The sequence below is a fragment of the Hyperolius riggenbachi genome, chromosome 11, assembly GCF_040937935.1.
Source record: "Hyperolius riggenbachi isolate aHypRig1 chromosome 11, aHypRig1.pri, whole genome shotgun sequence".
NCBI classification, from domain to species: Eukaryota; Metazoa; Chordata; class Amphibia; order Anura; family Hyperoliidae; genus Hyperolius; species Hyperolius riggenbachi.
In genome coordinates, this window is record NC_090656.1 from 248,264,500 (window position 1) to 248,281,017 (window position 16,518).

At 48.4% G+C, this 16,518-nt stretch overlaps 1 protein-coding gene across 1 annotated transcript in view; it reads right to left on the bottom strand.

Annotated features, from left to right (window-relative positions):
- The window catches only part of APIP (APAF1 interacting protein), a 64,358-nt gene extending 47,840 nt beyond the window's left edge, over positions 1-16,518 (bottom strand). The window contains exons 1-3 of the mRNA XM_068261580.1: positions 16,170-16,518; positions 15,943-16,043; positions 9,359-9,407 (exon numbers count right to left, since the gene is read on the bottom strand). Coding sequence (XP_068117681.1) covers positions 9,359-9,407; positions 15,943-16,043; positions 16,170-16,217 — 198 coding nt within the window. The 5' untranslated portion in view covers positions 16,218-16,518. The remainder of the gene's footprint in view (positions 1-9,358; positions 9,408-15,942; positions 16,044-16,169) is intronic.

The window sequence follows — 16,518 nt, forward strand, 5'->3', positions numbered from 1 at the left end:
GGGGGCGCTCTATAGGCAGTAGCAGTGTTAGGCCAGAGCTGCAGCCACTAGGGGCGCTCTATAGGCAGTAGCAGTGTTAGGCCAGAGCTGCAGCCACTAGGGGGGGGGGGCGCTCTATAGGCAGTAGCAGTGAGAGGCCACATCTGCAGCCACTAGGGGGCGCTCTATAGACAGTAGCAGTGTTAGGCCAGAGCTGCAGCCACTAGGGGGAGCTCTATAGGCAGTGGCAGTGTTAGGCTAGAGCTGAAGCCACTAGGGGGCATTCTATAGGTAGTAGCAGTGTTAGGCCAGAGCTGCAGCCACTAGGGTGAGCTCTACAGGCAGTGGCAGTGTTAGGCCAGAGCTGCAGCCACTAGGAGGCTCTCTATAGGCAGTAGCAGTGTTAGGCCAGAGCTGCAGCCACTAGGGGAGCTCTATAGGCAGTAGCAGTGTTAGGCCAGAGCTGCAGCCACTAGGGGGCGCTCTATAGGCAGTAGCAGTATTAGGCAAGAGCTGCAGCCACTAGGGGGCGCTCTATAGGCAGTAGCAGTGTCAGGCCAGAGCTGCAGCCACTAGGGGAGCTCTATAGGCAGTAGCAGTGAGAAGCCACAGCTGCAGCCACTAGGGAGCGCTCTATAGGCCGTAGCAGTGTTAGGCCAGAGCTGCAGCCACTAGGGGCGCTCTATAGGCAGTAGCAGTGTTAGGCCAGAGCTGCAGCCACTAGGGGGGGGCGCTCTATAGGCAGTAGCAGTGAGCGGCCACAGCTGCAGCCACTAGGGGGCGCTCTATAGGCAGTAGCAGTGTTAGGCCAGAGCTGCAGCCACTAGTGGTGCTCTATAGGCAGTAGCAGTGTTAGGCCAGAGCTGCAGCCACTAGGGGGCGCTCTATAGGCAGTAGCAGTGTTAGGCCACAGCTGCAGCCACTAGGGGGCTCTCTATAGGCAGTAGCAGTGTTAGGCCAGAGCTGCAGCCCCTAGTGGGCACTCTATAGGTAGTAGCAGTGTTAGGCCAGAGCTGCAGCCACTAGGGTGAGCTCTATAGGCAGTGGCAGTGTTAGGCCAGAGCTGCAGCCACTAGGAGGCTCTCTATAGGCAGTAGCAGTGTTAGGCCAGAGCTGCAGCCACTAGGGGGCACTCTATAGGCAGTAGCAGTGTTAGGCTAGAGCTGCAGCCACTAGGGGGTGCTCTAAAGGCAGTAGCAGTGTAAGGCCAGAGCTGCAGCCACTAGGGGAGCTCTATAGGCAGTAGCAGTGTTAGGCCAGAGCTGCAGCCACTAGGGGGCGCTCTATAGGCAGTAGCAGTATTAGGCAAGAGCTGCAGCCACTAGGGGGCGCTCTATAGGCAGTAGCAGTTTTAGGCCAGAGCTGGAGCCAGTAGGGGCGCTCTATAGGCAGTAGCAGTGTTAGGCCAGAGCTGCAGCCACTAGGGGTAGCTCTACAGGCAGTAGCAGTGTTAGGCCAGAGCTGCAGCCACTAGGGGAGCTCTATAGGCAGTAGCAGTGAGAAGCCACAGCTGCAGCCACTAGGGGGCGCTCTATAGGCAGTAGCAGTGTTAGGCCAGAGCTGCAGCCACTAGGGGCGCTCTATAGGCAGTAGCAGTGTTAGGCCAGAGCTGCAGCCACTAGGGGGGGCGCTCTATAGGCAGTAGCAGTGAGAGGCCACATCTGCAGCCACTAGGGGGCGCTCTATAGGCAGTAGCAGTGTTAGGCCAGAGCTGCAGCCACTAGGGGGAGCTCTATAGGCAGTGGCAGTGTTAGGCTAGAGCTGAAGCCACTAGGGGGCATTCTATAGGCAGTAGCAGTGTTAGGCCAGAGCTGCAGCCCCTAGTGGGCACTCTATAGGTAGTAGCAGTGTTAGGCCAGAGCTGCAGCCACTAGGGGGAGCTCTATAGGCAGTGGCAGTGTTAGGCCAGAGCTGCAGCCACTAGGAGGCTCTCTATAGGCAGTAGCAGTGTTAGGCCAGAGGTGCAGCCACTAGGGGGCACTCTATAGGCAGTAGCAGTGTTAGGCTAGAGCTGCAGCCACTAGGGGGTGCTCTAAAGGCAGTAGCAATGTAAGGCCAGAGCTGCAGCCACTAGGGGAGCTCTATAGGCAGTAGCAGTGTTAGGCCAGAGCTGCAGCCACTAGGGGGCGCTCTATAGGCAGTAGCAGTATTAGGCAAGAGCTGCAGCCACTAGGGGGCGCTCTATAGGCAGTAGCAGTGTTAGGCCAGAGCTGCAGCCACTAGGGGCGCTCTATAGGCAGTAGCAGTGTTAGGCCAGAGCTGCAGCCACAGGGGTAGCTCTACAGGCAGTAGCAGTGTCAGGCCAGAGCTGCAGCCACTAGGGGAGCTCTATAGGCAGTAGCAGTGAGAAGCCACAGCTGCAGCCACTAGGGGGCGCTCTATAGGCAGTAGCAGTGTTAGGCCAGAGCTGCAGCCACTAGGGGCGCTCTATAGGCAGTAGCAGTGTTAGGCCAGAGCTGCAGCCACTAGGGGGGGGCGCTCTATAGGCAGTAGCAGTGAGCGGCCACAGCTGCAGCCACTAGGGGGCGCTTTATAGGCAGTAGCAGTGTTAGGCCAGAGCTGCAGCCACTAGTGGTGCTCTATAGGCAGTAGCAGTGTTAGGCCAGAGCTGCAGCCACTAGGGGGCGCTCTATAGGCAGTAGCAGTGTTAGGCCACAGCTGCAGCCACTAGGGGGCTCTCTATAGGCAGTAGCAGTGTTAGGCCAGAGCTGCAGCCACTAGGGGGCGCAGTCTATAGGCAGTAGCAGTGTTAGGCCAGAGCAGCAGCCACTAGGGGGTGCTCTATAGGCAGTAGCAGTGTTAGCCCAGAGCTGCAGCCACTAGGGGACGCTCTATAGGCAGTAGCAGTGTTAGGCCAGAGCTGCAGCCACTAGGGGGCGCTCTATAGGCAGTAGCAGTGTTAGGCCAGAGCTGCAGCCACTAGGGGGCGCTCTATAGGCAGTAGCAGTGTTAGGCCAGAGCCGCAGCCACTAGGGGGCTCTCTATAGGCAGGAGCAGTGTTAGGCCAGAGCTGCAGCCACTAGGGGGCGCTCTATAGGCAGTAGCAGTGTTAGGCCAGAGCTGCAGCCACTAGGGGGCGCTCTATAGGCAGTAGCAGTGAGAGGCCACAGCTGCAGCCACTAGGGGGAGCTCTATAGGCAGTAGCAGTGTTAGGCCAGAGCTGCAGCCACTAGGGGGCGCTCTATAGGCAGTAGCAGTGTTAGGCCAGAGCTGCAGCCACTAGGGGGCGCTCTATAGGGAGTAGCAGTGTTAGGCCAGAGCTGCAGCCACTAGGGGGCGCTCTATAGGCAGTAGCAGTGTTAGGCCAGAGCTGCAGCCACTAGGGGGCGCTCTATAGGCAGTAGCAAAGTTAGGCCAGAGCTGCAGCCACTAGGGGGCGATCTATAGGCAGTAGCAGTGTTAGGCCAGAGCTGCAGCCACTAGGGGACGCTCTATAGGCAGTAGCAGTGTTAGGCCAGAGCTGCAGCCACTAGGGGGCGCTCTATAGGCAGTAGCAGTGTTAGGCCAGTGCCGCAGCCACTAGGGGGCTCTCTATAGGCAGTAGCAGTGTTAGGCCAGAGCTGCAGCCACTAGGTGGGGCACTCTATAGGCAGTAGCAGTGAGAGGCCACAGCTGCAGCCACTAGGGGGCGCTCTATAGGCAGTAGCAGTGTTAGGCCAGAGCTGCAGCCACTAGGGGGCGCTCTATAGGCAGTAGCAGTGTTAGGCCAGAGCTGTAGCCACTAGGGGGCGTTCTATAGGCAGTAGCAGTGTTAGGCCGGAGCTGCAGCCACTAGGAGGCGCTCTATAGGCAGTAGCAGTGTTAGGCCACAGCTGCAGCCACTAGGGGGCGCTCTATAGGCAGTAGCAGTGTTAGGCCAGAGCTGCAGCCACTAGGGGGGGCGCTCTATAGGCAGTAGCAGTGAGAGGCCACAGCTGCAGCCACTAGGGGGCGCTCTATAGGCAGTAGCAGTGCTAGGCCAGAGCTGCAGGCACTAGGGTGAGCTCTATAGGCAGTAGCAGTGTTAGGTCAGAGCTGCAGCCACTAGGGGGAACTCTATAGGCAGTAGCAGTGAGAGGCCACAGCTGCAGCCACTAGGGGGCGCTCTATAGGCAGTAGCAGTGCTAGGCCAGAGCTGCAGCCACTAGGGTGAGCTCTATAGGCAGTAGCAGTGTTAGGTCAGAGCTGCAGCCACTAGGGGGAACTCTATAGGCAGTAGCAGTGTTAGGCCAGAGCTGCAGCCACTAGGGGGAGCTCTATAGGCAGTAGCAGTGTTAGGCCAGAGCTGCAGCCACTAGGGGGAGCTCTATAGGCAGTAGCAGTGAGAGGCCACAGCTGCAGCCACTAGGGGGCGCTCTATAGGCAGTAGCAGTGTTAGGCCAGAGCTGCAGCCACTAGGGGGCGCTCTATAGGCAGTAGCAGTGTTAGGCCAGAGCTGCAGCCACTAGGGGGCGCTCTATAGGCAGTGGCAGTGTTAGGCCAGAGCTGCAGCCACTAGGAGGCTCTCTATAGGCAGTAGCAGTGTTAGGCCAGAGCTGCAGCCACTAGGGGGTGCTCTATAGGCAGTAGCAGTGTTAGGCCAGAGCTGCAGCAACTAGGGGAGCTCTATAGGCAGTAGCAGTGTAAGGCCAGAGCTGCAGCCACTAGGGGGCGCTCTATAGGCAGTAGCAGTGTTAGGCCAGAGCTGCAGCCACTAGGGGGCGCTCTATAGGGAGTAGCAGTGTTAGGCCAGAGCTGCAGCCACTAGGGGGCGCTCTATAGGCAGTAGTAGTGTTAGCGAGTCTTGCCCAAGGTCTCTGCACTGAATAGGTGCTGGCTTATTGAAGAATAAAAGGTTAGATGTCTTCGATGTCACATGAATAGATAACGTCACAGTGATATGGGGTCCCTTGCGTCTCCTCTGTCACACGCACACCAGACAAGCCGTTGAGTTATAAAACCTGTAAGCGGCGTTGATCGTCTCCGCGTTCCCGGGGAAGGGAGGCGGCCTCGCGCCATTTGCTTGCGAGGGGGGTTATTTGTGAGCCTGTTTCCCGCTCTGAACTCAGATGACTTTCAGCCCATATTGTGACTTTGTGACATTGACATTAGTAGGAGCGGATGTTCTCAGGAGACGTGATGGCTGAAGGGCGAGCTATTAAACGCGACCCGTCACTGTCAATTAACGTTTTTCATGAGTAACGGCCGCCACTACGCAATCTCATCCTGGCTTATGTACCCCTGGGTGGTGTGCCAATGACATCATATGCTAATCAGGGATTCTATTTCTGGCACATGCGCCTCCTTAACCCTTCCCTATCCGGTGTTGGAATATGTCTGACATTGGCCTTTTCCTCTATAGGTCCAACCTCTCGTTTCCCCCCCATTCCTTTAGATTGTAAGATCTTAAAGGACACCAAGGTGAAAATAAACTAATGAAATTAACAATTGTATCTATCTTCCTTCTCCTAAAAATGACTTTAAGATATTCCAGTTTCATTTTATGTTTAAACCTACTTTTTACATTTTAACTGTTTTATTGTTTTTGCTCCTCAATGACACATTTATTAAAGTATGCCAGAGCTAAAATCTATGAACGGTTGACCCTTTTTATCTCTTTCCTGCTCTCAGAAGCCATTTTTCTGCTAGTAAAGTGTTTCATAGTTGGAATTTCTTATCAAAGAGGGTCACACTGTAGTCTGACCCAGTCCTGACCTGATTTGTAGCTCTTTCACGCTGAGAAAGAAAGAAAAAAAGCATCACAGCCTAGTTATGTGTGCTAGGCACTGTACATACCCATGTCTATCCCATCATGTCACATGTCACCTCGGGTGTCCTTTAAAGTGGACCCAATTTAAAATGTATAATATTTCAGAAATAAAATCTATTTTCTAAATTATAATAATAAATAGCAGCCTTTTTTCAGCTGCATGATGACAAATATAAAATATTTTACATTTATTGGAGGAACCCCTCCCTTCCTTTCATATTGCCGGGACAGAATCCGGCAGTTTGGTGGGGTAGATGGTGTCCAGCAATGGAGGAATTGCTAATGGCTGCCACCTGTATAACCCTAGTTATGAAAAGAGAAGGGTGAAAAGCATGCACTGAAATGCTCATAGGCTTGTAGGAGTGTTTATTTATCTTTGTATGTGTCAGAGTGGTGCAACTAAATATTTTGAATTAAAAAAAATGTTGGGTTTGGGCCCGCTTTAAGGGCAAAGCTCTCTCACACTTTTGTGTATTGGAATTTACTATTTTCTTGTTTTGTTTTGCTGCTTGAAAGAGTTAATTTTTGTGACAGCTTCTGTCTTGTCAGTAGCTTGTCAGGAATATAGTAAACACCACTGATAAGAAAATTACAGCCATAAAAGTTTTTCTGGCAAAATACAATTTGTGAGGGCAGGGGAGAGATAGAAAAGGGTCAATAGTTCATGAATTTTCACTCTGGGACACTTAATAGGCTGCCATTGAACAGAGACAATAAAAACATTCAATCTACTTTCTAAATATTTAACTATAAAATAAAACTATGGGATATCTAAAAAAACATTTTTAGGAGTAGGAGGATAAATACTATTGTTTATCTCATCAGCTTAGTTTTACCTCGGGTTCACTTTAGGATTGGCTTATTGACATTCTAATCCTTGCACAATCGGGGCCCTGGATACCTGGAGGATTTGTTGCAACTACATCACACCCCCCACAACCTCAGATCAACAGGATCTAATAACTTGACCACCCCCAACTAAAAACATTTGAAAGCAGAGCTTTTTGTTATACTGCCCCTACACTTTGGAACTCCCTGCCCCACCCAATCAAGACATTTCCATCCCTGAGTGCATTTAAAGTGGACCTGAACCCAGAACTTCCTCTCTGCTTTAAACAATAACCAAACCATAATAACTTTTTAAAGAAAAACACTTCTTTGTTACATCTGACACAAATCCTGCAATAAATACAGTGTGTCTATTTCCTGCTTTCATGGAAGCAGACATAGAGTTAACATCCTGTGTTTACAAATCAGCCGCTCTGTCGAGAACTGCCAAGATTCCTGAGCTGTCACAGCTGAGAGATAAAATTACACTTGACATTAGTCACAGATGAGGGGGAAATAGACAAGCTAAACTCTAAATTCATACAAGGTGCATTTATCTTTGTTTTTCTTCTGTCCTGCGCAAGAGATCAGGTCCACCTTAAGATTGGCTTATTGACATTCAAATCCTTGCACAATCTGGGCCCCGGACACCTAAAGAAATTGCTGCATCTGAATCCCACCCCCCACAATCTTAGATCAAAAGGATCTAATACCTTGGTCACCCCCAGAGTCCATTTCAAAAACTTTGGAAAACAAAAGTTTGCTTTCTTAAAACAGAAAGAATTTGCAATAATTCAGGTTGGAGTGAGCTCTGAGATGTCTCCCAGGCACCACTGCTGAATATATGCAAATTGTCATGCTGCCTCTACACTTTGGAACTCCCTGCCACACCCATTCAGAACAGCTCCATCCCTGGAAGCATTTAAAGAGACTCTGAAGTGAGTATAAATCCACATTTTTAACTTTTATCAATGTTAAGCACTATAGCTAGTGCTAAACTGCTGCATCCCTGCAGCAAAACGAGGGGTTTATACCCCCCAAATCCCCTGTGCAAAATCCACTACTTTCTTGGTCGTGGATTTTGCTGCCCGGGGAGGCGGAGCTTTCAGCTGTAGCTCTGCCTCCATTCGCGTCAATCTTCCCGCGGATCTCCGCCTCTCCCCCGCCCCTCTCAGTGACGGCAGATTGAGAGGGGCGGGGAGAGGCGGCGATCAGCGGGGATTGACTCACGAAGAGGCAGAGCTACAGCCCTAAGCTCTGCCTCCATCAGGAAGCGCTCCCCGCAATTAGACAAGAGGATTTGGGGGGTATAAACCCCTCGTTGTGCTGCGGGGATGCGGCGGTTTAGCACTAGCTATAGTGCTTTACGGTAATAAAAGTTAAAAACGTGGATTTAGACGCGCTTCAGAGTCTCTTTAATGCCAAACTGAAAAGCTACCTCTTCAGTTTGGCATTTATGGACACCTGACTATCTCCTCTGTAACACAGTCCAGCCTGCAACCTTGTATTAATTTGAAACATAACTATGGGGTTTGAGTCCTATGGGAGAAAAGCCCTTTACAAATGTTATTGTACTGTATTATTGTATCCTCTTCAGATCTGTGTCGGAATATGCAGGTCACTCTGAATGCCACCGGCCCCATCCCCCGCCGCTGTTATGTAAATATTACGTGGATTCATTTGATCCGATCGTAGGCGAACCGCTGCCACATCTGGTCCAACACGGCGTCCCTCTATGTGGATCGAACTATCACTTTGATCAGCTCCAACGGCATGCAGTGCTGCTCACTAATGCAATGATACGGGTGCGCATACAAGCATGCGGAGCTGCACCGTGTGAGCTGGTGCTGGCCCCGCCCCTCACCAATGATGTCAGGTCACTTCCTCGCTCCAGTGCGCAGAGGTACAGACTCGATTTCGCCCCAGATCGTTTTCCGCGCTCGATTTCGCGCCCGATTCTCTTATCTTCCATTTGTTTTCTTTATCTTTTTCCTATGCGAAATCGAGCTCGGAATCGATCCGGCGGGAGATCGGACATGTTGGAAATGATCAATCGAGCCGTCTTAATTGCTCAGAAACATACTGTGTATTCCCAGCATTAGTCTATGGGAGCAACGCCTGGTATAATAACACTTGTTATAGTAAACATTTTTTTGGCCCCTATGGTATTCTATATACAGCTATAGTGGAAAGTGGGCGGGCCCATGTGTCATATGTGAGTCAGAGAGCCATGAGCCGTGGTCAGTGGGTGGGCTGTCAGCCACTTGTAGCCTGATCGCTACCTGCACACTATTCTGGGGCTGCATGGATCACCTCAAAAGCAGCAGCTGGTGAGACCTATGCTTCCTGATTAAGATTTGTGACTTGCTTGTGCATGGCTGCACCACTACAGTATCATCCAGGCTGCACAGAAAAGCAGTGTGCTGGTCTCAGTACTGGTGAGACCTATGCTTCCTGTGTAAGCTACTGCCTTATTACTGAGGGAATTGCCTGGAATTTGTGACTTGCTTGTGCATGGCTGCAACACTACAGTATCATCCAGACGGCACAGAAATGTGGACAGAAGAGCACACCATCAGTACTGTACCTGCAAGGAAAGACCCAGAAGGACAGTACAGAGTGGATGGAGAAAGAGCTCATCAAACAACTCTACATTCCTAACATGTTTCGTCTAGAAAGTGCTTCGTCAGGGAATCACCAAGTATGTGCAGAGTGCAAAAGCTAATAAAAAAAGCTTAGCAACCCCACACCAGAAAGTGACTCCATGACTGTCTGCTATTCCAGTACCTGGCTTGTGGCGTAAGCCACAAAATATTCCCATACCTGTATTCGCTCCTTTTGAACTCCCGATGGTGCAATATAAATTTCATCCCTGGATAAAAGAAAAAGAAGTATTACAGCAACAGATAAGTATTAGTAATGAATATAAGGAACAGATCAGCAAAAATATAATACTAATGAATCATTAAACTAAACTTGCAGAGGAGGATGATATGGAGGCTGACATATGTATTTCCTTTAAGGCTTCTTGCACACAGGGACGTTAGAGGCGCACGTTAGTGCAGCCTGTAACGCTCCCCCAACGCACAGCAATGTAACTGCAATGGGCTGTTCACACTGCTCACGGTGCGTTACATTGTAACGCAGCAAAGTGCTGCATGCTGTGCGTTCCAGACTGTTTGCTCATGCTCAGTCATGTTAGGGAGGAGGGGAGAGCGGCCGGGCACATGGCTAATTAATATTCACTGCACTCAGTGACGTGCAGTGTTTACTTCCTGGAGCGGCCGCTCTGTGCGGCGATTGGCCGGGCGGGACCACGTGATGCCGCATGCGTCCAAGAGTACGCATCACGGACGCCAAAGTGAGCTGCACAACGCGGCTCACTCCGACGTCCACATCAGAGAGCACCAGGCGTTGCGTTAGGGGCACGTTATGTGCCCTATAACGTCCCCTAAACGCAACGTCCTGGTGTGTAACTAGCCTTAAACAATGCAGATTGCCTGGTTGTCCTGCTGATTCTCTGCCTGTTATACATTTAGCCATAGACCCTGAACAAGCATGCAGCAGATGAGGTGCTCTGACTGAAGTGTGAATGTTTCAGGTGTGCGAGTCAGAAACTACTGCAGCCAAATAGATCAGCAGGACAGCCAGACACCTGGTATTGTTTAACAGGGAATAAATATGGCAGTCTCCATATCTCTCTCACATTAGGTGTCCTTTAATTAGATGCCTTCTTGGAACTTGTCGTAAAATTTTGAAGCGATTTGGATAATTCTGCCTAGCTAGCTAGTTGTCAGCAGTTTGTCTTGCGTATACAAGGTCATTTGTTCCAGCTGACAGTGGCAGTTGGGTCGTCCTAACCGTTTATAAAAAATGTTTAATTTAGCTATCTGGCATGATTGAATCATTAACTACTACTAGCTTAAAGAGAAACTCCAACCAAGAATTGAACTTTTTCCCAATCAGTAGCTGATACCCCATTTTACATGAGAAAGACAATGATTTTCACAAACAGACCATCAGGGGGCGCTGTGTGACTGATTTTGTGCTGAAACCCCTCCCACAAGAGGCTCTGAACACCGCGGTACTCTGGGCAAACTGCCACAATGTAACAATGTTCAGAGACAGGAAATAGCTGTTATTAGCTGTCTGTAACAGACAGAGCAGCTAGAAACAGCTAAATAACCTGCCCACAGTAACAATGTCACCATGTAATAAATGTCAGAATGTTAATCTGGGAGAGGAAATATTTTACAATGAGCAAACACTGACTAAATCATTTATACATAATTATGGTAAAAAATGAAGCACTTTTTTTACTACATTATTTTCACTGGAGTTCCTCTTTAAAGGGGCACTACAGCGAAAAACTGTAAAATTTAAAATATCTGCAAACATATACAAATAAGAAGTATGTTTTTTCCAGAGTAAAATGAGCCATAAATTAATTTTCTACTATGTTGCTGTCATGCACAGTAGGTAGTAGAAATCTGACAGAAGTGACAGGTTTTGGACTAGTCCATCTCGTCATAGTGGATTCTCAGCAAGCCTTTTATTCTTTATAAAGATATTCCCTAAAAAGGATTTAAACAATGATGCTGGCCAGCTTCCCTGCTCGCTGCACACTATTTTGGCAGTTGGACAGAGCAACTGCCATTCACTAAGTGCTTTTGAAAATTATTATATATCCCTGAGAATCCCCTATAAAAAGAGATGGACTAGTCCAAAACCTGTCACTTCGGTCAGATTTCTACTACCGACTGTAAGTGACAGCAACATAGGAGTTGGGGTCACCCTGAGCTGCTTGGTTACTCTGTTGTACTCGTCCAAGCCCTATTTCATACAGCCTTATCAATCCCTGCCATGTACTGATGAGGACCAAAAGTCCGAAACAGGCTGTCTACATGTGGGTTTGATATGGCTGTGTAATATTTAATACTATAGGCTTGCTATACACCAGTGGTTCTGGATGCTTGCTTGGCTTCACAAGGGCGAAAAGGGATAATTTGCATATTCAGTAGGGCATTGTGGGTAACCACAAATGTTCACTTATAACTGAATTATTGCAAATTTCCTTCTGTTTTAAGAAGGCAATTACACCAAGCAACATAGGAGAAAAGTCATTTATGGCTCATTTTACTCTGGAAAAAAATGTACCGGTACTTCTTATTTGTATGTTTGCACATATTTTACATTTTACAGTTTTTCGCTGTCGTGCCCCTTTAATCTCTGATCATCACCCACCAGCCAGTGCTCAGATTTAACTGGCAAGAAATGATGTTGCTGTATTGCTCCCGATTTAGATGATTTTGTTTCATTTGAAAATTGTGTTGGATGAAGATTTTAGGTAACTTGCAAAAAGTGAATCTCTCTCAGCTGTAGATTTCAGTTAGGCTGTTGGCCTAACCGTAAACGGACCTGAACTCAGAACTTCCCCCCTGCTCTAAAATATACGCAACAGCATAATAACCTTTACAGAAAAACATTTCTTTGTTACAGCGGATACAAATCCTGCAATACATCTGCAGTGTGTCTACTTCCTTCTTTCATGGAAGCAGACAAAGCGTTAGCATCCTGTGTTTACTAATTAGCTTCTCTGCCGAGGCTGCCAGCTGACACACCTGAGAGATCAAATTACAACTTGTGATTAGTCACAGATGAGGGGGGATTAGACTGGCTAAACTCTGTAAATACATACAGGGTGGATTTCTCTCTGTTTTCCTTCTGTCCTGTGCAAGAGTTCAGTTCCACTTCTAGGGAAGCAGGTGTGACCTTAGGAGGCTCTGAGACAGATAGATACCATGTAAGATGGAAAAACGACATGAGGAGCACTAACAGCAAGCATTGCATTACATATGTATACAATAGCAGCGCTACAATCTAAACTGATAGCTTCCACTTCTGAGAAGATATAGTTTAGAAAGTTGAGGTACTACTGTTTAAAGCGGGATTGTCACCATAAAAATCAAATTTCAACAGCAACAGGTCTGAGTGTATTAAATGATAAAGATACTAATCCTGCATTCAAAACTTTTTCTGCTGTTATGATTTGGAGTTATCACATTCTTTAGGAGCACTGGCCCTTTAATTGCTATTGCCAAACAGTTGCATGCTGGGGGTTCTTTTTATCTATAACATAGTCCTCCTATTCCCTTTATTTCCCCCTCTTTCTAATGACATAAGACAGAGCACTTCCTCGTAAAGACCTCAGTGGGAGTGTCTGAAGACTCTGGGAGGAGGGCGGGTAATGAATACACAATGAGCAAGAGGAAAAAAAAGAGTGAGGAAGGAAATGATGTCAGGATTAGATTCATTAAAAGGTAACCAAGATGGAAACTGTCTAGATGAGGATTCTCAGCTTTTCCTTTATAACATTCACAGGAATCAGAACGTGGACAGTGCAATACATTTGTTATGGAAGTAGTACTGTAGTATTTATCTATTTATATACTGTATGTGTTTTTTTTATGTCTTTCCAGCTTAGCATGGGTGTCACAAGCATGCAGCTAATCCAGTCATATACATCTGCTCTGCATGCTTGTTCAGGGGCTGTGGCTAAAAATATTAGAGGTAGAGAATCAGCAGGATAGCCAGGCAATGCGCATTGTTTAACCTCCTGGCTCGGGGTGATCGCTGGGAGGATCCAGACTCTCACTGCCTGATTCTTCTGGATCTCCGTTCCCTCGGGTGAGATCGCCATTTGTCACATGACGACAGACAGCGATCTCACTATAGAGGTACAGTGCCACCCGGAGGACAGGAGGAAGAATTGCAGCCCTGGATCCAGGGGAGGTGAGTAACGTCCAGGATTGCAGGAAATCTCTCTGTGGTATGTTTATTTCCTGCTTTTACAGTCTAAAAACACATGAAAAAATGCTACCATTTTTCGACCCTAAAATCAGCAAAGAATCCGGCCAGGGGGGATTAAAGGACACCTAAAGTGAGAGGAATATGGAGGCTGCTTTTTAACCACTAAAAGACCGCTCCACGCCAATGGAGGCGGCGGCAGCCCCGGGACCGCCTAACTCTGCTCGGCGTGCAGTCCTGGGGGCGTGTTTTGCAGGAGATCGCACGCGCCAATGCACGCGCATCTCTGCTTGGGTGACGGAGCTCTGCTCCATCATCAGTCTCCCAGCGGCGATTGCCGTCTAACAACACTATTACAGCGCTGCGATCTAAGGCAGCGCTGTACTGGGGACAGCCGTATGACACAGCTGTGCCCCTGGGAGGCACTAAAGCGATCTTTTGTGATAGGCTGAAGCCTATCAAAGCCAATCGCTGTAATTGGCTGATGGGGGGGGGGGGGGAGAATAAAATATAAAAAAAATACACATACTTATTTAAAAAAAAAGAAATATTGATAGAAAAATTAACAAACATCCCAGCAGAAAAGGAAGGGGGGAATCACTTGTGTGCTGAGTTGTATGGCCCTGCAGCGGGTCTTTAAAGCAGCAGTGGCCTGATTAGCAAAAGATGGCCTGGTCTTTGGGGGGGGGGGGGGGGGGGGTTAAGCCCGTGTTCCTTAAAGTGTATCTGAGATGAACTTTTACTCATTGCATAATTGTGTTCCTTTCCTATTGTTTTTAGGGCATTCCTCAAGCCAAATACTTTTTTGTTTTTGTTTTAATACTCTAATTCCCTATAAACTAAACAAGCCACGCCCACAGGTTTTCAGAGAGCCTTGGCAGTAGCAAGGGCTCATGGGAGCTCAGTCTGGGCAGGAGGAGGGGGAGGTATTATTAGCCTGAGATTTCAGAGGCAGAGGGAAGGAGGGAGGAGGAGGGGGGATTAGGTTTTTTTTCACAGAAGATGCAGATAAGCCTGCCTCTGTGTAATGTTTACAAACAACATGGCTGCTGTCATTGTATCACAGGAAGAAATAATCATATTCTGTTGAAGCTGTTTGCAGCTAGATTTGCTGTGTAAACTAAACTTTAGATAAAATATATAGACAAGTTACTTTTTAATCTCGGATCCGCTTTAAGTGGTTAAACAATGCAGATTGCCTGGCTGTCATGCTGATCCTCTGTCTCTGATACTTTTAAGGTGCCCACACCATCCGATCCTATTTATCGATATGTGGAAAAATTGTGATTGGGTTTCATTGCAGATAAGATGGTTTTTCTAAAATTATTATTATTTAGCATTTATATAGTGCGGACATCTTACGCAGCGATGTACAGAGTATATTGTCCCCTAACTGTCCCTCTGAGGGGCTCACAGTCTAACCCCTACCATAGTACTATGCCTATGTATGTATCATGTAGTGTATGGATCGCTGTCTAGGGCCAATTTTAGGGGGGGAAGTTAATTAACTTATCTCTATGTTTTTGGGATGTGGGAGGAAATCGGAGTGCCCAGAGGAAACCCACGCAGACACACGGAGAACATACAAACTCCTTGCAGATAGTGCTCTGGCTGGGATTTGAACCAGGGACCCAGAACTGCAAGGCGAGAGCGCTAACTACTACACTACCATGCTGCCCTATAATTTAATCTGGAAATATGAGCTGCAGGCCTGTTTCAGGTGTGTGATTCTGACATTACTGCAGCCAAATACAGGACAGCCAGGCAGCAACTGGTATGTTTAAAAAGAAATAAATATGGCCACCTCCATATCTTCTCTCAATTCAGGTGTCCTTTAAAGTGGACCTGAACTCTTGCACAGAACAGAAGGAAAACAAAGAGAAATGCACACTGTATGTATCTAGAGTTCAGCCTGTCTAATTTCCCCTCATCTGTGACTAATCACAACTGTAATTTGCTCTCTCAGCTGTCTGCCTCGGCAGAGCAGCTAATTTATAAACACAGGGTGCTGTTGCTTATCTTTTAGAGCATAGAGGAAGATCTGAGCTCAGGTCCACTTTAACCAGCCTGGCGTTCTATTAAGATCGCCAGGCTGGCGACCGGACGTTTTTTTTTTAATAAAAAAAAACTACTGCATGAAAGCCCACTAGAGGGCGCTCCTAATGCGTACTTCTGATCACCTCCGGCGATCAGAAGTAACAAGAAAGACGGCGATGAGCGGCCCTTCTTGTTATGCTTTCCTCGTCGCCATGGCGACGAGCCGAGTGACGTCATGGACGTCACTCGATGTCAGCCGCCTCCGATCCAACCCTTAGCGCTGGCAGGAACTGTTTGGTCCGACTGCGCTGGGCTCGGGCGGCTGGGGGGGACCCTCTTTCGCCGCTGCACGTGGCGGTTCGCCGCTGCACGTGGCGGATCGCCGCGCTGCGGCGGCGATCAGGTAGCACACACGGCTGGCAAAGTGCCGGCTGTGTGAGCTCCTTTTTATTTGATTAAAATCGGCCCAGCAGGGAATGAGCGGCAGCCTCCGGCGGTAATGGACGAGCTGAGCTTGTCCATACCGCCCGGCTGGTTAAGGATTATAAAAATTGGACACTCACCCGTATTTCATGCTGATGCCGCCTCCGGTCCCAGTGACCCATCCCAGATTATAGAACTGTCTGCAGAGCTCCGGAATCAGGTGCCTGGGGTGTCCTTTCTCCTTAAAATAGATGACAGCGGAGATATATTCACATATATGTATTGATCAAACACAAAAGGAGCAGAAAACAGAATTCATGGATACCATGCAGCGTTATACCGCAGCAGTTATTACTGACAAGGTTACCTTAGCGCTGTCAGTCTGGTTGCAGTTATCTCCGTTGCAGTAGTACATCGCTCACCGGTCTGTGCTTTTGTGCTTCCAGCAGTTGTTGCTTCTCTCTCTCTAGCAGGATTCTTATTTATATGATTAATTCTGATGATCTGAGGCTTGTTTGGGTTGTGCAATAGCCTGCAGTGGGGATATTGTGCTTTATAAGGCTGTTGGTTGCTGGCTCTATGTTGTGCTGTTTTCAGAGGTTGTGTGTTTTGTTATTGTGCAGATGAGCAATCAGCTGCTGCCAGAAATCCTGCAGACAAGGAGGAGCTAACACACCAGCCTCATGGAAGGACTGGGCAGCACAGAGATGACGTCA